The sequence below is a fragment of the Anomaloglossus baeobatrachus genome, chromosome 3 (assembly GCF_048569485.1).
Source record: "Anomaloglossus baeobatrachus isolate aAnoBae1 chromosome 3, aAnoBae1.hap1, whole genome shotgun sequence".
In the NCBI taxonomy this organism is placed as follows: Eukaryota; Metazoa; Chordata; class Amphibia; order Anura; family Aromobatidae; genus Anomaloglossus; species Anomaloglossus baeobatrachus.
In genome coordinates, this window is record NC_134355.1 from 476,452,273 (window position 1) to 476,473,218 (window position 20,946).

General features: G+C 46.0%; 1 protein-coding gene across 2 annotated transcripts in view; it reads left to right on the plus strand.

Annotated features, from left to right (window-relative positions):
- TBL1XR1 (TBL1X/Y related 1) overlaps positions 1 to 20,946 on the plus strand; it is a 289,885-nt gene that overhangs the window by 230,997 nt on the left and 37,942 nt on the right. For both annotated transcript variants that reach the window (XM_075340611.1, XM_075340612.1), the window contains exons 9-12: positions 4,313 to 4,376; positions 5,444 to 5,541; positions 6,520 to 6,580; positions 7,882 to 8,003. In XM_075340611.1, coding sequence (XP_075196726.1) covers positions 4,313 to 4,376; positions 5,444 to 5,541; positions 6,520 to 6,580; positions 7,882 to 8,003 — 345 coding nt within the window. The remainder of the gene's footprint in view (positions 1 to 4,312; positions 4,377 to 5,443; positions 5,542 to 6,519; positions 6,581 to 7,881; positions 8,004 to 20,946) is intronic.

A 20,946-nucleotide genomic window follows, 5' to 3' on the forward strand; every position in this document is an offset into this window, starting at 1 on the left:
ATACATATTTAATATGGAAGTAATTGTAACAACCTGTAGAATAAAATGTGATTTATTAAAATCATGGTAGCGGAGCTGTTTTTCTACAGTTCTTTAATCCAGATCCATCACTGATTTCAGGGTACCACAAGTATTAAATTTGAGATTGTTCAGTCGCATGTTTTAACCCCTTTCCGACGTAACGGTGTGTCCTATCATAACGTTACGAAAGGACCAAGGACGTAACCGTACGTCCTATCAATCATGGTGGCACACAGGGCTGTGCACCCGTGATCGTTGCCGGGGACTTGGCTTACCTGACAGCTGAATCCTGGGCCTCGCAGCCAGGGACAGTGCCTGTGCCATCCCTGGCTGGTAACCCCCTAATTGCCTTTATCAATACTTTATCAATACTGATCACGACACTTAGGCGATAGGTAGACGAATCATGCTCTCACCTCCAATCAGGACCCTCGCAATGTCATGGTGACCCGAGTTCGTCGTGACAACCTCCAGGTTACCGAACTATGGAAAGCCTGTGCAATCATGCCTGCAGCATGATCACACAGGCTTTCACTGTGAAGCTCTGACAGCTGAGATGTTCTGCAGTGATGGAGCACTGCAGAATATTGGAGCTGCATTCAGAATCCTGTGAGGTGATGTCCCATAAAGAGACTAATTGAAAAAGTAAAAAAAAGTTAAACAAAAGTAAAAATATGTTTAAAAAAATCAGCAAATAAAGAACAAAAAATAAAAAAAAATATTCCAATAAATTGTTGTGTAAAAAAAAGTACACATTTGGTATCGCCACGTGCGTAACAGCCCAAGCTATAAAACTGTCACACTAGTTAGCCCCGTTAACACCATGAAAAAAATCAAAAACGTAGCAAAAAAGTGTTTTCAACATACAGCTGACAAAAAGTGTAATAAAGCGCAATCAAAAAGTCATATAATGATCATGGCTACACATCAACCTGGAGGAAAGTTAAAAGCAGGTAGCCACAACGGCTCTGCCCTGGGCCAGTGATGTTTAGTATCTTTATAAATGATCTGGACAACGGAATTCTTGGGGAACTCATAAAATAGGAGGATTAGCCAACACTAGCGAGGAAAGAGAGTGTATTCAAAAGGATATAGACTTACTCAAAGAATGGGCCAAGGCAAACAGAATGATGTTTCACAGGATCAAATGCAAAGTCCTACATCTGGGTAAAAGAAATGTAAAAAGCATATATAGTATGGGAGAAACAGAACAAGATGATAGGAACAGGGAAAAGGACTTTGGCATAATAGTTGATCCCAGAGTCAACATGATCCAACAGTGTGGTGCTGTAGGTAAAAAGCTCAACAAAACTCTGGGATGTATCAACACAAGCATTGAATCTAGATCAAGCGATGTCATACCCCTGTACTCTGCCCTGGTCAGACTCCACCTGGAATACTGTGTACAGTTCTGGGCGCCTCAATTCAAGAAAGACATCGATATATTGGAGCAAGTCCAGAGAAGAGCAACCAAGATGGTAGAAAGGCTAAAACCATGTCTGCAAACCATGTCATATGTAGAAGGGCTAAAAGAACTAGGGAGGTTTAGTTTGCAAAAGTTAAGACTAAAGGGAGACTTAATAGCGGTCTACAAACTTCTGACAGGTAGTCACCGTGCAGAGGGAAGTACCTTATTCTCATTAGCACAAGAAAGTACAAAAAGCAATGGGATGAAACTAGAAGGAAGGAGATTCAGATTAGACATTAGTAGAAACTTTGACAGTGAGGGCAGTCAGAGAGTGGCACAGGCTACCACGGGAGGTGATAAGCTCGCCATCAATGGAAATCTTCAAGCACTAACTGGATAAACATATACCTGGGAGGATGCACTCACAGAGGTTTGGACCAACTCTACCATTCTATGAAAAATGTTACTGCTAAAAACGGCATCTCCTGCAAAAAACAAACTGACATACAGCTCCATAGGCAAAAAAAAATATCTCTCAGAATACAGCAATGCAAACACTATTTTTTCCTATAAAATATTTTTTTTGGTGTAAAAGCAACAAAACTATATAAATGTGGTATTGCTGTAATCGTAGTGACCTGAAGAATAAAATTGTCACAATGTGCGGGGCACTACAATGTCCTGGGCACAGCAAGGACTTATTTTCAATTTTTAATTCTGCAACATTCACTTGTGTTTACACCATGAGTGTATTCCAGAGACTAAATCGTCACTACACCCATAGATGAATTCCCAGAGGAGTGTAATTTACAAAATTTGCCCACTTCAGGGGAATTTATTCAGTTCTGGCACTTAGGGGCTCGGAAAATGGAGTCTGCAAATTATTCTCGGAACATCTGTGCTCCAAAAATCAAATGGAACTCCTTTCATCCTGAGCCCTGTGGTGCAGCCAAACGGTACTGTACATTCATATGTGGGGTATTGCCACGTTCAGCAAAAATTGTGTAACCTATTATGGGACCTTCTTCTTCTTCTTTTTTTTTTTTTTTTTTTTTTTTATACCTATTCACTTTGTGAAAATTATAAATCTGGGGTTAAAACAACATTTTAGTGATCAACTTTGATTTATTTTTTGTTCACCATCCAATAGTATAAAATTTTGTGACACGATGGTCACTGCACCCCTGGATGAATTCATTGAGGGGTGCAGTTTGTAAAATGGGGGGGTCACTTGTGGTTGATTTCTGCTGTTCCGGCACCTCAGGGGCTCTGCCAATGTGACGTGGCACCCACAAACCATTCCAACTAAATCTGCACTCCAATATGGTGCTCCTTCTTTTCTTCACTTTGTACTGTGCCTCAAAAGTAGATTTCAACCACATATTGGTGCTGGCTTACTCAGGAGAAATTGCAAGTTCAATGTGCTCACCAAACATCTAGATAAATTCCTTGAGGGGTCTAGTTTCCAAAATGGCGTCTCTTGTGGGGGGGAGCTAAACTGTTTAGGAACCTCAGGGGAGTCTCCAAATGCAACATGTCGTCCACTAATGATTTCAGCTAATTTTTCTTTCAAAATTTCTTTCAAAATTTCAAATAGCACTCCTTCCCTTCCAAGCCCTGCTGTGTGCCTAAACAATTGATTTCCACCACATGTGAGCTATCAGGTACTCAGGAGAAATTGCACAATACATTTTATGGTGCATTTTTTTTCCTGTTACCCTTCTGAAAATGCTAAATTTTATGATTAAAGTAACATTTTCATAGAAAAAAAGTAACATTTTCATTTTTTCCTTCCACATTGGTTTGGTTCCTGTGAAGCACCTAAAGGGTTAAACTTCTTGGATGTGGGTTTTCACTACTTTGAGGGGTGCAGTTTTTAGAATGGGGTCATGTTTGGGTGTTTTCTGTCACCTAGGCCTCTGTCACTTCAAATGTGATGTGGTCACTAAAAAAAATATTTTTGGGAAAAATTAGAAATTGCTGATTAACTTTGAACCCTTTTAACTTCCTAACAAAAAAAAATTGTTTAAAAAGTTGTGCTAGTGTAAAATATACATGTGGGAAATGTAATTTAGTAACTATTTTGTGTGACATAACTGCACAAAGTTTCAAAAGATTGGAAATTGTGAATTTTTTGCCAGATTTCCGTTATTTGCTCGAATAAAAACACAATCTTGGCCTAAATTTACAACTATAATGAAGTACAATATGTCATGAAGAACCGTGTCAGAATCAACGGGATCCGTTGAAGTGTTCAAAGTGACAGTGGTCAGAATTGCAAAATATGGTCCTGTCATTAAGGTGAAAATTGGCTCAGAGGTGAAGGGGTTAAACTAGTGCTATTAAAGGTTTTTGTTCTTTTTTTTTTTTCTTTCTTTTTTTACACTTATAGAAAAGTAGATCACAAACATTTCCTGTCATGTAAAATTCCAAATTCTGGTAGTACTTGTCCTGACTTGGTTTGGCTCTTGATCTCTGCTGCTAGTACGGTCTGCTGGTCTGTGTCTCGGCTACAGGGTTGACATATTGACAGCACACATCACCACTGCAGCCAATCACTGATGCCATCTGCCTCTTTTGAACTTGGTGATTGGCTGCAGTGGTAATGGGAGCTTTTGAGGTGTTACTGATAATGGAGCAGCAGCAGCGGTGCCGAGCTGGACTCTGGGGCAGGGTGAATACTATAATTTTGCTATTTTACATGACAGAAAACAGAAGATGAAAAATTAACACTGGCAGTTGTGCAGTACCACATTTACACATGAAGTACTGAAAATTCCATGCAAAGATATGAGATTGTCTAGATAATGGATTGTTCTGTGAATTTATTATGTATCTGTACTGGCTGTATATATACTTACACATGTATTCTCACTTTAATAGAGTGAAGGAACGCTTCTAGCCACCGGGTCTTATGATGGCTTTGCCAGAATATGGACAAAAGACGGTAAACATTGCACACGTTGCATTAAATTTTACTATAACATGCTTTAAGTGCACCAATCAGCAGGATTTTCCTATATAACCTAAAGTCAGTGCTATACTGGCACTATCAGGCTGATTCTATAAATATCTTTAGTTGTGAGATCGGATATATAGGATTTGAAACACAAGCAAGTTAAAGTTTGTAAAATGAGCAGCTTCTTGAATGACAGCAGCTGCTGCCGATCAGCTGACAGCTGGGGTGGATATTCATATGAATCCCCCTGTTATTTATGCGAATTCTATTATGGAATTGTTTTACTTTTTGACTAGAAGGCTTGTTCTGATGTCATACCCATGTGACCAGAAGGGGCAGGGCCTCAGCCAACATAGCTGATATCAGGAAGCAACATTATTTTTCTGTTGGCTGAGGCCCCGCCCCTTCTAGTCACATGGGTATGAAACAGTACAGGTCCTTCTAGTCACTTAGTAAAATGATTCTATAATATAATTAGTATAAATAACATGGGGACGGGATAACTAGGAATACCCACCCCAGCTATCAGCTGATCTGCAGCTGTTGTCATTCAAGAGGCTGCTCATTTTACAAACTTTACTTGCTTGTGTTTCAAATCCTATATATCTGATCTCACAGCAAAAGGTATGTATGGAATCAGCCTGATATTACCAGTATAGCACTGGCTGAAATATCCTGAAATATTAAGATCAGTAAGTTCTTATCTCCTAAAGTGGGTTATAGAGAAGTTGTCATGACATCATTATCATCTGCTTTATTTTCAGATCTCTAGCTTATCATCTGCTTTATTTCCAGATCTCTAGCTTATCTGCTTTATTTCCAGATCTCTAGCTTATCATCTGCTTTATTTCCAGATCTCTAGCTTATCATCTGCTTTATTTCCAGATCTCTAGCTTATCATCTGCTTTATTTCCAGATCTCTAGCTTATCATCTGCTTTATTTCCAGATCTCTAGCTTATCATCTGCTTTATTTCCAGATCTCTAGCTTATCATCTGCTTTATTTCCAGATCTCTAGCTTGCCTTTGCCTGAGTATTATTTTCTTTAACTTGCAGGAAATCTTGCAAGCACCTTGGGACAACATAAAGGACCCATATTTGCATTGAAATGGAATAAGAAAGGAAACTTTATTTTAAGTGCCGGAGTTGACAAGGTAAACTATTCCAGAATGTTAAATTATATTGTCACTAACCGGTGACAGCGGGCAGTCAGATTTCCAGATATATATATGTAATATCCAGTCCTATTATTTGAGCCATTCTGCCCAATCTGTGGGTATCGTATGTGACAAAAAGGTACTGTCTGTATGATTCCAGCCAGGTATACTTGACTGAAAAACTGCAGTGTTTCAGAGAGTTGTCCGCTGCCCTTGCCTGATCGGTTTCTGCTTCTGCCCACACACCTCGGCATAGACCTGTCAATCCAGGGCAGCTAATGGGTAAAAGCTGTCAGGGACCCATCTGTCCGACTAGTCTACAGCGCGGGTGTGTTCCCCGGTGGCTTTTAAGTATGTTTTTCTCTGAAAACACTGCATCATTTGAGTCACATACCTTGCTGGGATCATTCAGCCAGTGCTTGATACACACGGTTTGGGCAGCACGTCAGCCGACAGGTTCACTTTAATCCATAGTGTTAGTGGGTCATATAGAGCAGATCTAATCCTACACCAAGAAGCTCAGTAAATGACACATCACTGATCAGTTTCTAACCCTAGTAACATATCATTTGAAGCATAAATTCACCATTAAACAGAAAATGAAGTAGCTCTGTACATCCACTATTTATCTTGTACTATTCCTGTTTTACACCCGGTATATATTCCACTGCTAAGCTCACCGTTCTGCGGGCTTCAGAGGAGGGTCCGTTAGCATTTCTTAGTGTCAGTCATTTCCTTTGAGCATAGACCTTTTTATATTAAACACTTATGTAAATCTGACTGTCCGACTACATCATAGAAGCTCAGCTAAGCTGATCAATTTTTTATTGACAAAAAGCTTGCTGATTTTTATTACCCTAAGACAAAGCAGAATTGTGAATGCAGCTCTGGAGTAAATTTACAGGCCAGTCCAGAATCAATGCGTAATTAATAATGTAGTAAGAACCATTTTTTCTTTTCCTGTTTTCTTCACAGACAACAATAATCTGGGACGCACACACAGGGGAAGCAAAACAGCAGTTTCCTTTCCATTCTGGTAAATATCAAAATTTCCTGGGCCTACCTGCAATTGGCTGAGGGAAGGGTTAATGAGCATTGTACAATTACATGGCATCCACTAAAGTTGCTCATTATAGATTGACAATTTCGCCATGGCAGAGATGATGGTGGGTGAAAGGAATCCTCTTTCAGTAGGTTGCTGCCCATTAAGGCCCTGTCACACACAGAGATAAATCTGCAGCAGATCTGTGGTTGCAGTGAAATTGTGGACAATCAGTGCCAGGTTTGTGGCTGTGTACAAATGGAACAATATGTCCATGATTTCACTGCAACCACAGATCTGCCAAAGATTTATCTCTGTGTGTTACGGGGCCTTTAGACCATGCTAGTTATAATACAGGTTCAGTTTTCCTGCAATGCTTCCTTAAAATGACCTGGTTAGCTCCAATAATGCTATTAACCTGCAGGTATGTGGGTTAATATACAGGCTAATAATGTTAGGGAGGTGCCTGGCTACTGTACAAAAAGTATAGCACCTGGAAAAAAATAACTTAATTTCTCCCTGAAGCCGCTGTCTTGTTATGTAGGCGTAACTGGAAGTTAGTCACTGCTCACAAAACTTAGTGACAGCTGTAAGCATGTCCCTGCACTGACTGACAGCCGTACTCAGCATCGCATCAGTACAGACCCGGCTGTCAGGCACTGCCAGGATGTGCTGACAGCCGTGACTGTAATTGCATCAGGAACACCTGCCTGACTGAGCCTGTAGCTCCTGGGAGAAATGAAGCCCATTTTCTCCTAGGTGCCGCACTTTTGGTACTGTGTTTGGGCACCTCAATAACTCCATTAACCTGCAGATAAAATCTATATTTCCAGGTTTACAGCTTAGTTGCATAGGACAGATTCCCTTTACATCTTCTCTGGAATAGTTGTGGGGATGAAGTTTTGCAGATCGTGCAATCCAAATCAGGTTTAGTTGTATATGTAGCATCTCAATATTCCTGCTGAACATAGTATTTTGATTGAAGTTTTTTTTTTTTGGGGGGGGGGGGGGTGTATGAGGTTAGATACAATGGAACGGAAATCAGTTAAGGGCTGACAGATTAGAACCGACAGTTTATTCAATATATTAAAAGCCAAAATAGTGAAGGTGATACTTACTGCCAAAGTGACTAGTGCAGAAAAACGAAATTATTTTGGCTTTTAATATATTTAATAAACTGTTTTTAAATACTTGATTTATTTATCTGTTGGTCCTTGATTGAAGTTTTTCTCTGCTTTTATGTAAGGTATATTTTTGGCATTAGTTGTTAGAGAGTGTTCTTTCTGTTGTTACAGCTCCAGCATTGGATGTGGACTGGCAAAGTAACAATACATTTGCATCATGCAGTACAGACATGTGTATCCATGTCTGCAAACTGGGACAAGACAGGCCAATAAAAACATTCCAGGGACACACAGTAAGTGTTACTCTATGGCCGGTAGGGTTATCTACCTTTTTACATGTCGGTAAAAAAATGTAAGCTTAATGGGAACCCCCAACTTTGTGCCAGATGCGTCACACCATGACTACCTCCTCTGGCATCTAGCATCACATAATCTACTACAGAAGCTCTGAACTGAGCCTTCAATTCTGGGAACAAAGCTTCAAGCATTTCAGAGTGGATTTGCCACATGTTGTGGACTATTGCATATGATAATACACTGCTGCAGGGAGATTGTAGGGCCAGGCGTGCCTTCACCTGCAATAGTAGATCATTGCAATCCAACTCCTCTCAAAGTCCTCTAAATATATTCCAGCATCCATGACAGCACCACAAGAGGGGATCCAACCTTCAAGGACAGGAAATCTACAGGATAAAAAGGGAGGTATCGCTCCCCGCATCAATTGGGTTCTTGTCTTTGAATGGTGAACCTCTAGGTGATTATGGCGGTTCACATGGTCCTAAGGAAAGGGGGCCATATACAAAGAAACTTATCCAGCCCTAGCCAGTCACATCTGGCAGCGGCACGGGACCTGCTACTGCTGGCAGAGGTGCTCTGGAGGCGCCACAGCGGGCTTTCGGGGGATATCACTGTGTGCGGGCATGTACAGCAGAGCTACCATCTTGTGAGTGGCAAGCCACTGTCAAGTGTCATCGGTCAAGAAGCTTACCCAGCTTGGGCCGGCCAGTCGGGCTGGCAGTGGCACGGGTCCTGCTGCGGCCGGCGGAAGTGCTTTGGAGGCACCACACAAGGCTTACGGGCGTGGAGCCTAGGTGCGTACGTCAGCTGCATGTTGTGAGTGGCAAGACCCCGCCGCGTGTCATCTGCCAGCGCACTGATTAGGTCACTACTTGGAAGGGAACCTGGAGGGAGGCACGCTGGAGGTTGCTGCGATCACCATGCACATAAAAATGTGGCAGGGAGAGTGGAAGGTTGACAGTAAGCTCCAGCCTGACCCCTCCAGCAGGATGGACAAGGCACAGCTGCACCACCATCAGGCTGAGCAGTCCATGCATCAGCAGAAATAGAAGGGTCTGCGGAAGCCTTAGCTCAGTTGGGAAAGCTGTGGCACTGGATCAGAGGTAATACGCTCCGGGAGGAACAGCACCTGATCTAGCCGGAGGAGCCAGAAATCTAACCGGCCCGACAGCAGAGAAGCCTTCAGAGGAGAATTGTCAGACGAAATCACTCCTCCTTTTGACTAGGTACCACCTCTTTGAACTTACACGAAGATCACTTACCACTCAGATGCACTTTTTGTAAAGAGGTCTTTGGGTCTCTTCTTCTTATTTTAGATTCAGGAGAGACCAAAAAGGTGTACATCTAAGGCCAGAAACTGAGAATGCGCGCTCTGTAAACAAGCGTTAGTTAATAGTTGGCCTAAAAAAACTTTGCCAGGGGTGTATACAGCAGACTCTGTCTGAAGAAGCCCTGGGGTTCGCCTCGGACCTAAGGTCCATGATTAGGAGAGAGGTCAGGAATGCCCTTCTTTCTCGATCATGCGAGCAGGATAGCCTTAGAAAATCTAGGCCCACTTCTCCTATCCATGAAGAATCAGACAGATCAGGGGGAGAGAGTGTGAGTTATCAGTTTCTAGTTCTCCCTCGACATCAGACAGCGACATGAGGGGTCGCCAGTGTTTTCTGATCGAAAATACTAGTAGATTGGTAAAAGCAGTCAGGTCCACTATGGGCATCCCAGAAGGAAAAGCTCAAAGGTCAGTTCAGGATCTTATGTTTAGTTGCCTAGTGCAAAAGAAATGATAAGCATTCCCCGTGATTGATTCACCAGGTTCCATTCCTGTGGCTTTCAAGAGAAGATACCCTTTTAAAGAGGTTTCCTCTTAGTTCATGTACAAGGCCCCTAAATGGGATATGACGGTACCCAAGGCATCCAAGAAATTTTCTCTACCCTTTTGAGGATATGGGGTCTCTGGACAGAAAGACCGACCACTTCCTCAAGAATGCCTGAGAATCCTTGGCAGGGGTGTTGAGACCAGCAATTGCAGCCACTTGCACGGCGAGATCCCTGGCCATATGGCTGGACCAGCTTGAAAATCAATTGAGAAAAAAGGTTCCGAGAGAGAACATTTTATCCTCGATCCCTTTAATGCCCGGAGGGGCAGCCTTCCTTTTGGATGTGTCCGCGGACTTGACCAAGCTGGTGGCTAAATCAACAGTCAAATCTAATGCAACCAGAAGAGCCCTTTGGCTGAACTTCTGGCCAAGAGATATACAGGCATGTTAGAGACTAGAGGCAGATTATTTATTTGGTCCGACTCTGGACGACATATTGGAGAAACCGGGTGACATAAAAAAGGGATTTCCAAACCCATCCTTTTCCACCTTCAGAAAATCCTTTCGGAAAGGAAGATTTGGCCGAAAGGAACCTACGAGAAAGCAAAGTACTTGGTCCAACTGGAAGAAGGCCGGAAAGGGGTTTATGTTTTAAGGGTCACTCCCAGGTAATAAGAGCCTCCCAATGACTCGTCCTCCCAGGTTGGAGGGAGACTCTCTTTTTATTCCGTCCTGGGAAAGGATATCTTCAAATGGTGGATTCTGGGCCCTTTAAGATCCGAACAAAAAACTGCCATTTCAAAAGATCCATTCTCAGAGATTTGTGGTCACACCTCTAAAAGCTTCTCTAAGGGAACAATTGGCTTTAGAAACCGAGGTGCAAAGTCTGATACAAAAGACACTTCCATCAGAGGGTCTTGTGCAGGAGGAGGGGTTTTATTCCCCCCCCCCCCCCTTCTTTTTTTTTTTTTTGGTGAAAAAGTTCCATGGCACGTTTCGGACGATAATAAATCTGAAAGCCCTAAACAAACATCTGCAGATACAGACCTTCAGAATGGAGTCTGAGGTCCACAGTAAAGGCTCTATTTCTGTATTGTCACATGGCAGTAGTGGACTGGAAGCGCGCATGTAACAATGTCCCAATAAACGTCCGGTGTCAAAAGTTCCTCAGGGTAGCTCTGCCCAAGGATCTTTATAAAGATAATATCGGAAGTGACAGCTCACTTGAGGCAGAAGGTGGTACTCATTCCATATTTGGACAACTTCCTAGCCATAGGCAATTCTGCCCAACATTGTGCCAACCTTCTACAAGAAGTGAGGTTTTCTCTGACGGACCTGGGATGAATTCTAAATCTAGAAAAATCAAGGGTAGATCCAAGTACGGTTCATATTTTTTTGAGGCTCACTTTGGACTTGTGGGATACAGGATTATCGCTTCCAAAAGGCCAAGTTGGAAAAACTTCAGGATCAGGTATGGCAAACGGTAAAAGCCCAAAGTTTGTCCCTTTTTAGAGGAGCAATGTCTCAGGTCTCAGCTCCCTAATGTCATCCATCCGGCAGTTCTTTAGGCCCAGGTACATACCAGGGTCGTTCAATGAGACCTCTTAGAGAATCAGGCCGTTCTAGGGGATCATCTAGACAAAAAGATTATGCTCTAGCCCAGCACAGTCAAATCCCGTCGTTGGTGCCTGGACCTAGAGAACTTAACGAGACGTTCCTTGGATGAACCAGGTTTCCAAAGTAGCTACCACCGGCGCAAGTCTAAAATGTTGGGGAGCTTACTTGAAGGTTCACCTAATTCAGAGGGTGTGGTCAAGAAAAGAGACTAGAGTTTCCTAATACAAAGTAATTACTCGCGGTGGAAAAGGCGATGGGAGCTCATGCCCTCTCTAACAGGTCATCATGTGAAAGTCCTATCAGACAATCAGGCGACAGTAGAATACTTAAATCACCAAGAGGGTACATGTTCCAAATCACTGATGGAGGTGACAGACAGAATATTGATTTCTAGCAAAATGTCATCTCAGGTCTTTAACCGCAGTTCATAAAAAAGGGAAGGAAAACTGTAGCGTGGACTTTCTAAGTTGCAGCAGACTGAGACAAAAAGAATGGGCCTTTAAAAAAAAAAAAGTCCATTTTCGATCAGATAATGGAAATCTAGGGTGTTCTGGAAATAGATCTTTTCGCGAGCAAAATGAACAAGAAAGTCAGTCAGTTCTATTTCCTAGACCCGAGGGATCAACCTCACACAGTAGACTCTTACTGAAGTGGGACTTCGGCCTTGCTTACATCTTCTCACTAATAGGTCTGATTCCAACAGTTCTGAAGAAAATCCGGGAGGACAGGGCAAGGATAATCTTGATGGCCCCATTATGGCTAAAAGACCATGGTTCTACTGGTTAAACAAGATGTCAGTCACGAGTCCATGGGTGCTGTTGGAACTGCCAGATTTTCTCTCTCAATGCCCAACTTACCACCCACTTGTGACTTTTAGGATCGCTACTTCCAATAGGTGGCGCTGTGCTAGAGTTTGTCTCCTTTACTGGAGAGACAATTTGAATATTTCCCAGAGGGGCATTGCAGCTATAAGTCCCCTTACCTGGCAGCCAGACTGGCTTGCAAAGTCTCCTTAAGGAGAATAGTGTTCCCCCGTGGTCCCCACATAGCTTTCTCATGAGCCAGATCAGACACCCCCATACTTTGCACTGACGAGGGGCAAGCACCCCGAAACACCGTGTCTGCAAATTGGGATTCTGATCTGGCTTATATATCCTGAGTCATATTGCAAAGGATTGTTGAAAATCCACTTGTGACTTTTAGGATCGCTACTTCCAATAGGTGGCGCTGTGCTAGAGTTTGTCTCCTTTACTGGAGAGACAATTTGAACACCCCCTGATAAGCAGGTTACATCTGATGGCGTGGAATTTGAGAGATCACTATTAAGAAGCAAATAGTTTTCCTCCAGTCTAATCTCTACCCTTATGCAGAGCAGGAAACCGGTGACCACAGAAACTTACGACAGTACTGGGAAAAAATTTCTATCATCCACAGGTGCGAGTTCAGAAGAGCTGCTACTAATTGCAGCAATCAGAGTTCCTCCAGAAGGGGTTGGGGCAGGGACTGTCTGTTAGCACACAGAAGGTTCAGGTGTCCGCCCTTGCCGCTCTGTATAGTTATGACCTGGCAGGAGACCGCTGGATCTCTTGGTTTATCAGTGTTCTCTAGATCCAGACCCAGGCGAAGCCTTGCCTCCATGGAATCTTAGTTTCGTCCTAACTGCTTTGACGAATCCCCCATTTGAGCCTATAGGATCCATATCTGTCAAAAATCTGCCTTAGAAACTATCATCCTGACAGCCTGAACATCCGTTCGCAGAGTTAGTGACAGCCAGGTTCAATCAATACATAATTTTTCATAGATATGGTGATCTTAAAACCCCGCATATCTCCTGAAAGTAGTCTCTAGCTTTCATAGATCTCAATAACTTGTTCTTCCATCCATTTGATAGTCCAAAAAGTAAGGAGGATGAAAGATTCCATTGCTTGGATGTTAGACTTTGCCTTGAAGATGTACCTTTTCTTCAGCGCTCTATTGGGAGACCCAGACGATTGGGGTATAGCTACTGCCCTCTGGAGGCCACACAAAGCACTACATTAAAAGTGCAAGGCCCCTCCCCCTCTGGCTATACCCCCCCGTGGTATCACGGGTTCTCCAGTTTTAGCTTTGTGTGCGAAGGAGGTCAGACATTCCATGCATAGCTCCACAGATTTTAGTCAGCAGTAGCTGCTGACTATGTCGGATGGAAGAAAAGAGGACACATATAGTGTTCCCAGCATGCTCCCTTCTCACCCCTGGATGGTGTTGTAAGGTTGAGGTACCTATTGCTGGTACAGGGCTGGAGCCTGACATGCTGTTTTCCTTCCACATCCCCTTGTAGGGCTCTGTGGAAGTGGGATCCTGCCGGCCTCTCAGCTCTGATGCCGGGCTCCATCCACAGACCCATTAGAACCTGATGGATTCGGAGCAGGAGTACGATCAGGGACAGGGCCCTGCATCTTACAGGTACTCTGTGTCCCCGGCAGGCACAGACACACTCCGGGCTGGCTGGGTGTTATAGTGCGCCGGGGACCGCAACGTGGAGTTGGTGTCCCTACAGATTACTGGGGGATTGTTTGTGTTTGGGAACGCAGCGCCGACCCCCTCTGGACCGGGCGGCGCTGCTGTGACTTGTGGTGCGCCGGGGATCCGCCGTCCGCGCTTTTACGGCGGCGGCGGTTATAACTTTAGTCCCCGGCTTTTTGGGCCTAGGACGCCGGCAGCTCCGTTTCGTTCCCGCCCCCACCCTGTCATTCAGGGTAGGGGAGAGACGCTGTTCGCAAGCAGCGACGAGGGCTGGAGCCTGATTTACATGCTCCAGCCCTCTCACTTGGCACAGAGGGAAGCAGGCTTCCCGCTCTTGGCCAGGAACGCCCAGGGCCCGCCCCCCTTCCTCTCTCGAGACGCCGGCAGCCATTACATGCATGCCTGGCTGGAGGAAGGACGCAAGGCTCTGGGAGACCTGGACTAGGGGCTATCTGGCGACCACACACCCGCTTTTTAAGCGGGCGGTAAGCGATTTTTCTGTGCTGGTCCCTCTAGTGCCTCACTGTGTATCAGTGTACTGGATACAGTTATATAGATATTGTATTTCTTGCACTGTGAGGTGCGCTTCTGGCTGCATATCCCAGATCGCTCTGTGGAAGCAGCAACATGTCATCCTCAAAACGCAAGGCGGCCAAGGCAAAAAGGGCTGTGTATACTGCGTGTGCTGCATGTGGGGCTAATCTACCAGCAGGCTCTGATGACCCCCATTGTGTGCAATGCTCCGACCCGGTGCTGCTTCGCCAGCCGGAGTCAGGAGAGGTAGCGACCCAGGCTGAGACGCTTGTAAGTTCTGCCCCGGTGACAGGGACGGACTTTGCAGTTTTTGCAGATAATATGTCTGTATCTATGGCAAAAATCCTTGAGACCTTGCAATCTATGCATGGGGCTCAGTCTCTGGGCACGGCGAGGCCTCTGTCCTCAGGTCCCCCTTACTTGGAATGTATCCAGCCCACAGGGGGGTCCCCGGCTTCACAGGCCGAGGATTATGACTCAGATGATGGCCCCAGCCACCCTAAGCGAGCTCGCTGGGAAAGACCCTCGACGTCTTCACACTGCTCAGGGTCTCAGCGCAATCAGTCTCCCTGTGATGTGTCTGATGAGAGTGATCAGGAATCCACTCCTGGAACCCCTCTCAACCTGGATACCCCGGATGGGGATGCCATGGTAGACGACCTTATCTCAGCCATCAATAGGCTGTTGGATATTTCTCCCCCAGCCCCTTCAGCAGAAGAGGCGGCTGCGGAGCAGGAAAAGTTTCGTTTCCTTTATCCCAAGCGTAAATTGAGTGCTTTGTTAGATCACTCTGACTTCAGAGAATCAATCCAGAAGCACGACGCTCACCCAGAAAGGCGTTTCTCTAAACGATCTAAAGATACGCGTTTCCCTTTCCCCCCTGAGGTGGTCAAGCGCTGGACACAGTGTCCAAAGGTAGACCCCCCGATTTCCAAACTTGCAGCTAGATCCATAGTTGCAGTGGAGGATGGCGCTTCACTTAAAGATGCCAATGACAGACAGATGGACCTTTGGTTAAAATCTGTCTATGAAGCTATAGGCGCGTCGTTTGCTCCGGCATTCGCAGCCGTATGGGCACTCCAGGCTATTTCAGCTGGCTTAGCAAAAGTGGATGCTATCATGCATCCAGCAGTGCCGCAAGTGGCGCACCTTACCACGCAGATGTCGGCGTTTGCGTCTTACGCTATCAATGCGGTCCTAGAATCTACCAGTCGCACCTCAATGGCGTCCGCCAATTCGGTAGTTTTGCGCAGAGCCTTGTGGTTAAAGGACTGGAAAGCAGATGCTGGTTCCAAAAAATGTTTAACCAGTTTGCCTTTATCTAGAGATAGACTGTTTGGCGAGCCATTGGCTGACATCATTAAGCAGTCCAAGGGTAAAGACTCCTCTTTACCACAACCCAGAACACCCAAACCTCAGCAGAAAAAGTGGCAGCAGAGGTTTCAGTCCTTTCGAGGTTCGGGCAAGACACCATTTACCTCGTCCAAAGGGACTCAGAGGACGCAAAGAAACTCAGATTCGTGGCGGACTCACACACGTCCCAAGAAAGCAAATGGAGGTACCGCTTCCAAAGCGGCTACCTCATGACTTCCAGCCCCCCCCCTCCGCATCGCCGGTCGGGGGCAGGCTCTCCCGCTTTTCCGGCATTTGGATGTCACAGGTCAAAGACCGGTGGGTGACGGACATTTTGTCTCGCGGGTACAGAATCGAGTTCAATTCTCGTCCTCCAGCTCGGTTCTTCAGAACCTCCCCACGTCCAGACCGAGCAGATGCTCTGCTGCAGGCGGTGGATTCCCTAAAAGCGGAAGGAGTGGTTATCCCAGTCCCTCCTCAGGAACAAGGGCAAGGGTTTTACTCCAATCTCTTTGTGGTTCCAAAAAAGGACGGCTCGTTCCGTCCTGTTCTGGACCTAAAACGGCTCAACAAACATGTGCACGCCAGGAGGTTCCGGATGGAAACCCTCCGCTCTGTCATTGCCTCAATGTCCAGAGGAGACTTCCTTGCCTCAATAGACATCAAAGATGCTTATCTCCACGTGCCAATTGCTACAGAACATCAACGTTTTCTACGTTTTGTGATAGGAGACGACCATTTTCAGTTCGTAGCTCTTCCATTTGGTCTGGCGACAGCCCCACGGGTCTTCACCAAGGTCATGGCGGCGGTGGTAGCAGTCTTGCACTCTCAGGGACACTCGGTGATTCCTTACCTAGACGACTTATTGGTCAAAGCTCCCTCTCGGGAGGCATGCCAACTCAGCCTGAATGCTACGCTGGAGACTCTACAGTCTTTCGGATGGATCATCAACTTTCCAAAGTCGATCCTATCACCGACTCAGTCACTAACGTATCTTGGCATGGAGTTTCATACTCTAGCAGCGATAGTGAAGCTTCCGCTGGACAAGCAGCGGTCACTACAGACAGGGGTGCAATCTCTCCTGCAGGGCCAGTTGCATCCCTTGCGGCGCCTCATGCATTTCCTAGGGAAGATGGTGGCAGCCATGGAAGCAGTTCCCTTTGCGCAGTTTCATCTGCGCCCACTTCAATGGGACATTCTCCGCCAATGGGACGGGAAGTCAACGTCCCTGGACAGGAAAGTCTCGCTTTCCCAGACGGCCAAAGACTCTCTACAATGGTGGCTCCTTCCCACATCATTGTCTCAGGGAAGATCCTTCCTGCCCCCATCCTGGGCAGTAGTCACGACAGATGCGAGTCTGTCAGGGTGGGGAGCAGTATTTCTCCACCACAGGGCTCAGGGGACGTGGACTCCGCAGGAGTCCACCCTTCAGATCAATGTTCTGGAGATCAGAGCAGTGTATCTTGCTCTACTGGCCTTCCAACAGTGGCTGGAAGGAAAGCAGATCCGAATCCAATCGGACAACTCCACAGCGGTGGCATACATCAACCACCAAGGAGGGACGCGCAGTCGGCAAGCCTTCCAAGAAGTCCGGCGCATTCTAATGTGGGTGGAGGACAGAGCATCCACCATATCCGCGGTTCACATCCCAGGCGTAGAAAACTGGGAAGCAGACTTCCTCAGTCGCCAGGGCATGGACGCAGGGGAATGGTCCCTTCACCCGGACGTGTTTCAGGAAATCTGTCGCCGCTGGGGAGTGCCGGACGTCGACCTAATGGCATCCCGGCACAACAACAAGGTCCCGGCATTCATGGCGAGGTCGCGCGATCAAAGAGCTCTGGCGGCAGACGCCTTGGTTCAAGATTGGTCGCAGTTTCAGCTCCCATACGTGTTTCCGCCTCTGGCGCTCTTGCCCAGAGTGCTACGCAAGATCAGATCCGAGTGCAGCCGCGTCATACTCGTCGCTCCAGACTGGCCGAGGAGGTCGTGGTATCCGGATCTGTGGCATCTCACGATCGGTCGACCGTGGTCACTGCCAGACCGACCAGACTTACTGTCCCAAGGGCCGTTTTTCCATCAGAATTCTGCGGCCCTGAACCTGACTGTGTGGCCATTGAGTCCTGGATCCTAGCATCTGCTGGATTATCTCAGGGAGTCATTGCCACAATGAGACAAGCTAGAAAGTCGAATTCGGCTAAGATCTACCACAGAACGTGGAAGATTTTCTTGTCCTGGTGCTCTGCTCAGGGAGTGTCTCCCTGGCCATTTGCATTGCCCAAGTTTCTTTCCTTCCTGCAATCGGGGTTAGAAAAGGGCTTGTCGCTCAGCTCCCTTAAAGGGCAAGTTTCGGCACTATCCGTGTTTTTTCAGAAGCGTCTAGCACGTCTTCCTAAGGTGCGCACGTTCCTGCAGGGGGTCTGTCATATTGTGCCCCCGTACAAGCGACCGTTAGATCCATGGGATCTGAACAGGGTACTAGTTGCTCTCCAGAAGCCGCCCTTCGAGCCTCTGAAGGAAGTTTCCTTTTCTCGGCTGTCGCAGAAAGTGGCGTTTCTTGTTGCAATCACATCGCTTCGGCGAGTGTCTGAGCTGGCAGCTCTGTCATCTAAGGCTCCCTTCCTGGTGTTCCACCAGGACAAGGTTGTGCTGCGCCCCATTCCGGAGTTTCTCCCTAAGGTCGTATCCTCTTTTCATCTTAATCAGGATATTTCCTTGCCTTCTTTTTGCCCTCATCCGGTTCACCGGTATGAAAAGGCCTTACGTTTGCTAGATCTGGTGAGAGCACTCAGAATCTACATTTCCCGCACGGCGCCCATACGCCGTGCCGATGCACTTTTCGTCCTTGTCGCTGGTCCGCGCAAGGGGTTGCAGGCTTCTAAAGCCACCCTGGCTCGATGGATCAAAGAACCAATTCTAGAGGCCTACCGTTCTGCGGGGCTTCCGGTTCCTTCAGGGCTAAAAGCCCACTCCACCAGAGCCGTGGGTGCGTCCTGGGCATTACGTCACCAGGCTTCGGCTCAACAGGTGTGCCAGGCAGCTACCTGGTCCAGTCTGCACACTTTCACCAAGCATTATCAGGTGCATACCTATGCTTCGGCGGATGCCAGCTTAGGTAGAAGAGTCCTGCAGGCGGCAGTGACACCCCCGTAGGGGAGGGCTGTTTTGCAGCTCTAACATGAGGTATTTATTTACCCACCCAGGGACAGCTTTTGGACGTCCCAATCGTCTGGGTCTCCCAATAGAGCGCTGAAGAAGAAGGGAATTTTGTTACTTACCGTAAATTCCTTTTCTTCTAGCTCTTATTGGGAGACCCAGCACCCGCCCTGTTGTCCTTCGGGATGTTTTTTTGTTGTTTGCGGGTACACATGTTGTTCATGTTGAACGGTTTTTCAGTTCTCCGATGTTATTCGGAGTTAATTTGTTTAAACCAGTTATTGGCTTCCTCCTTCTTGCTTTGGCACTAAAACTGGAGAACCCGTGATACCACGGGGGGGTATAGCCAGAGGGGGAGGGGCCTTGCACTTTTAATGTAGTGCTTTGTGTGGCCTCCAGAGGGCAGTAGCTATACCCCAATCGTCTGGGTCTCCCAATAAGAGCTAGAAGAAAAGGAATTTACGGTAAGTAACAAAATTCCCTTCTTTAGTTACCAGTGCTTGGGGAAAAGACAAGTCCTTGTTCGTGCTATTTCAGTGTAGTAAGAAAGGGCTCAGAACTTCAGAATCCACGTTAGCAAGATGGATTAGCGAGGCTATTTCTGTTGCTTACTCAGCTAGTGATGAGGAGGTATCTGTAGGTCTGAAGGCTCACTCCACGAGAGCGATGACCTCTTCCTGGGTGGAAAGATCGGAGATCTCCATCGAGCAGATCTCTAAGGCGGTCATGTGGTCTTCGCCCTCTTTCTTCAAGCACTATTGATTGGACTTATCGTTTTAGACCTCACCTTTTGGGAGAAGGGTTCTGCAGGCTGTAGTGCCCCCCCTAGGGTTTTCGCCCTTGTCTCTGTAATTCTCTCATGGTGCTGTCATGGGTGCTGGAAAAATACGAAATTATTTACAGGTAATGTGTTTTTTCTGAACCTATAACAGCACTCTCACATTCCCTCCCTGCACCTGGGTATATTACCAGTATTTTTTTGTCACTCCTCTTTCACGTGAACTTACGATGGTTGTGGTTAAGTGTTATTATAATTTTTTTGCTGGAGGTCTTTTCATGCTCTATAACCAGCTGATGAGGGGAGGGGTACTGCCCTTTTTATCATGTAGGTTTCCTGTCCTTGAAGGGCAGATCCTGTCTCTCATGGTGCTGTCATGGATTCAGAAAAAACACATTACTGGTAAGTAATTTCATATTTCTGCAAATAAAACTCAAATCACTTTGTAATGAAACCTTCTTCTGCTTTGTAATAGTTCTCTTATTCAGTGTTTACAAGTTCTCTTGCAGTCAGCAAATGGGAATGTTTGTAGAGACTGAAAACATAAACAAAATACTAGTTATCAATTTTTCTTGGTTGCTTTATTGGGGGACACAGAACCATGGGGATACGGTACCATTTGATAGTCTGCTGCCAATTGGAGGCTGACACTGACATTACATAGCATAAAAAATTGACTCTTTCCCAGCAGACTATACCTTGCTAGAACTGGCTTCCTCCAGGTTTTTTTTTTGTTTTTTTTCTGTATGAGTCCGTTGGAGGCAGGGTCTGTTTCAGACCTGTCTTAGATGTTCGGTTAATCTTCTTCTTTTTTTTTTTTTTTTTTCTTTTTTCTGTGTGCACTCTTTCACCCACATTATGTCTGAGAGTTGTCAGTGCTATTCAGTGCTGTATATTCTCAGTATAGTCTCACTTCGGTTTGGCTGGACCAGGGTACCTTGTTGGTGGTTCGCCCGCCATTAGACTACTGCCAGTTTGCCCCACTTAGCATGTGTGCGTGGAGCAGAAGATTTTTTTTTTTGCCTTTGCGACAGGTGAGTATTAGCCTCTCCAGTTCCCCTGTCTCACTGGACCATTTCTCCCTACTCACCTTCCTGTGCCGGGCTGGCGTTGTCATTGGGTCCCTTGCTGTGGGAATTGCAGTGCTTGTGCCTGAAAGGGGGGGATGAGCGGGTCGTGACA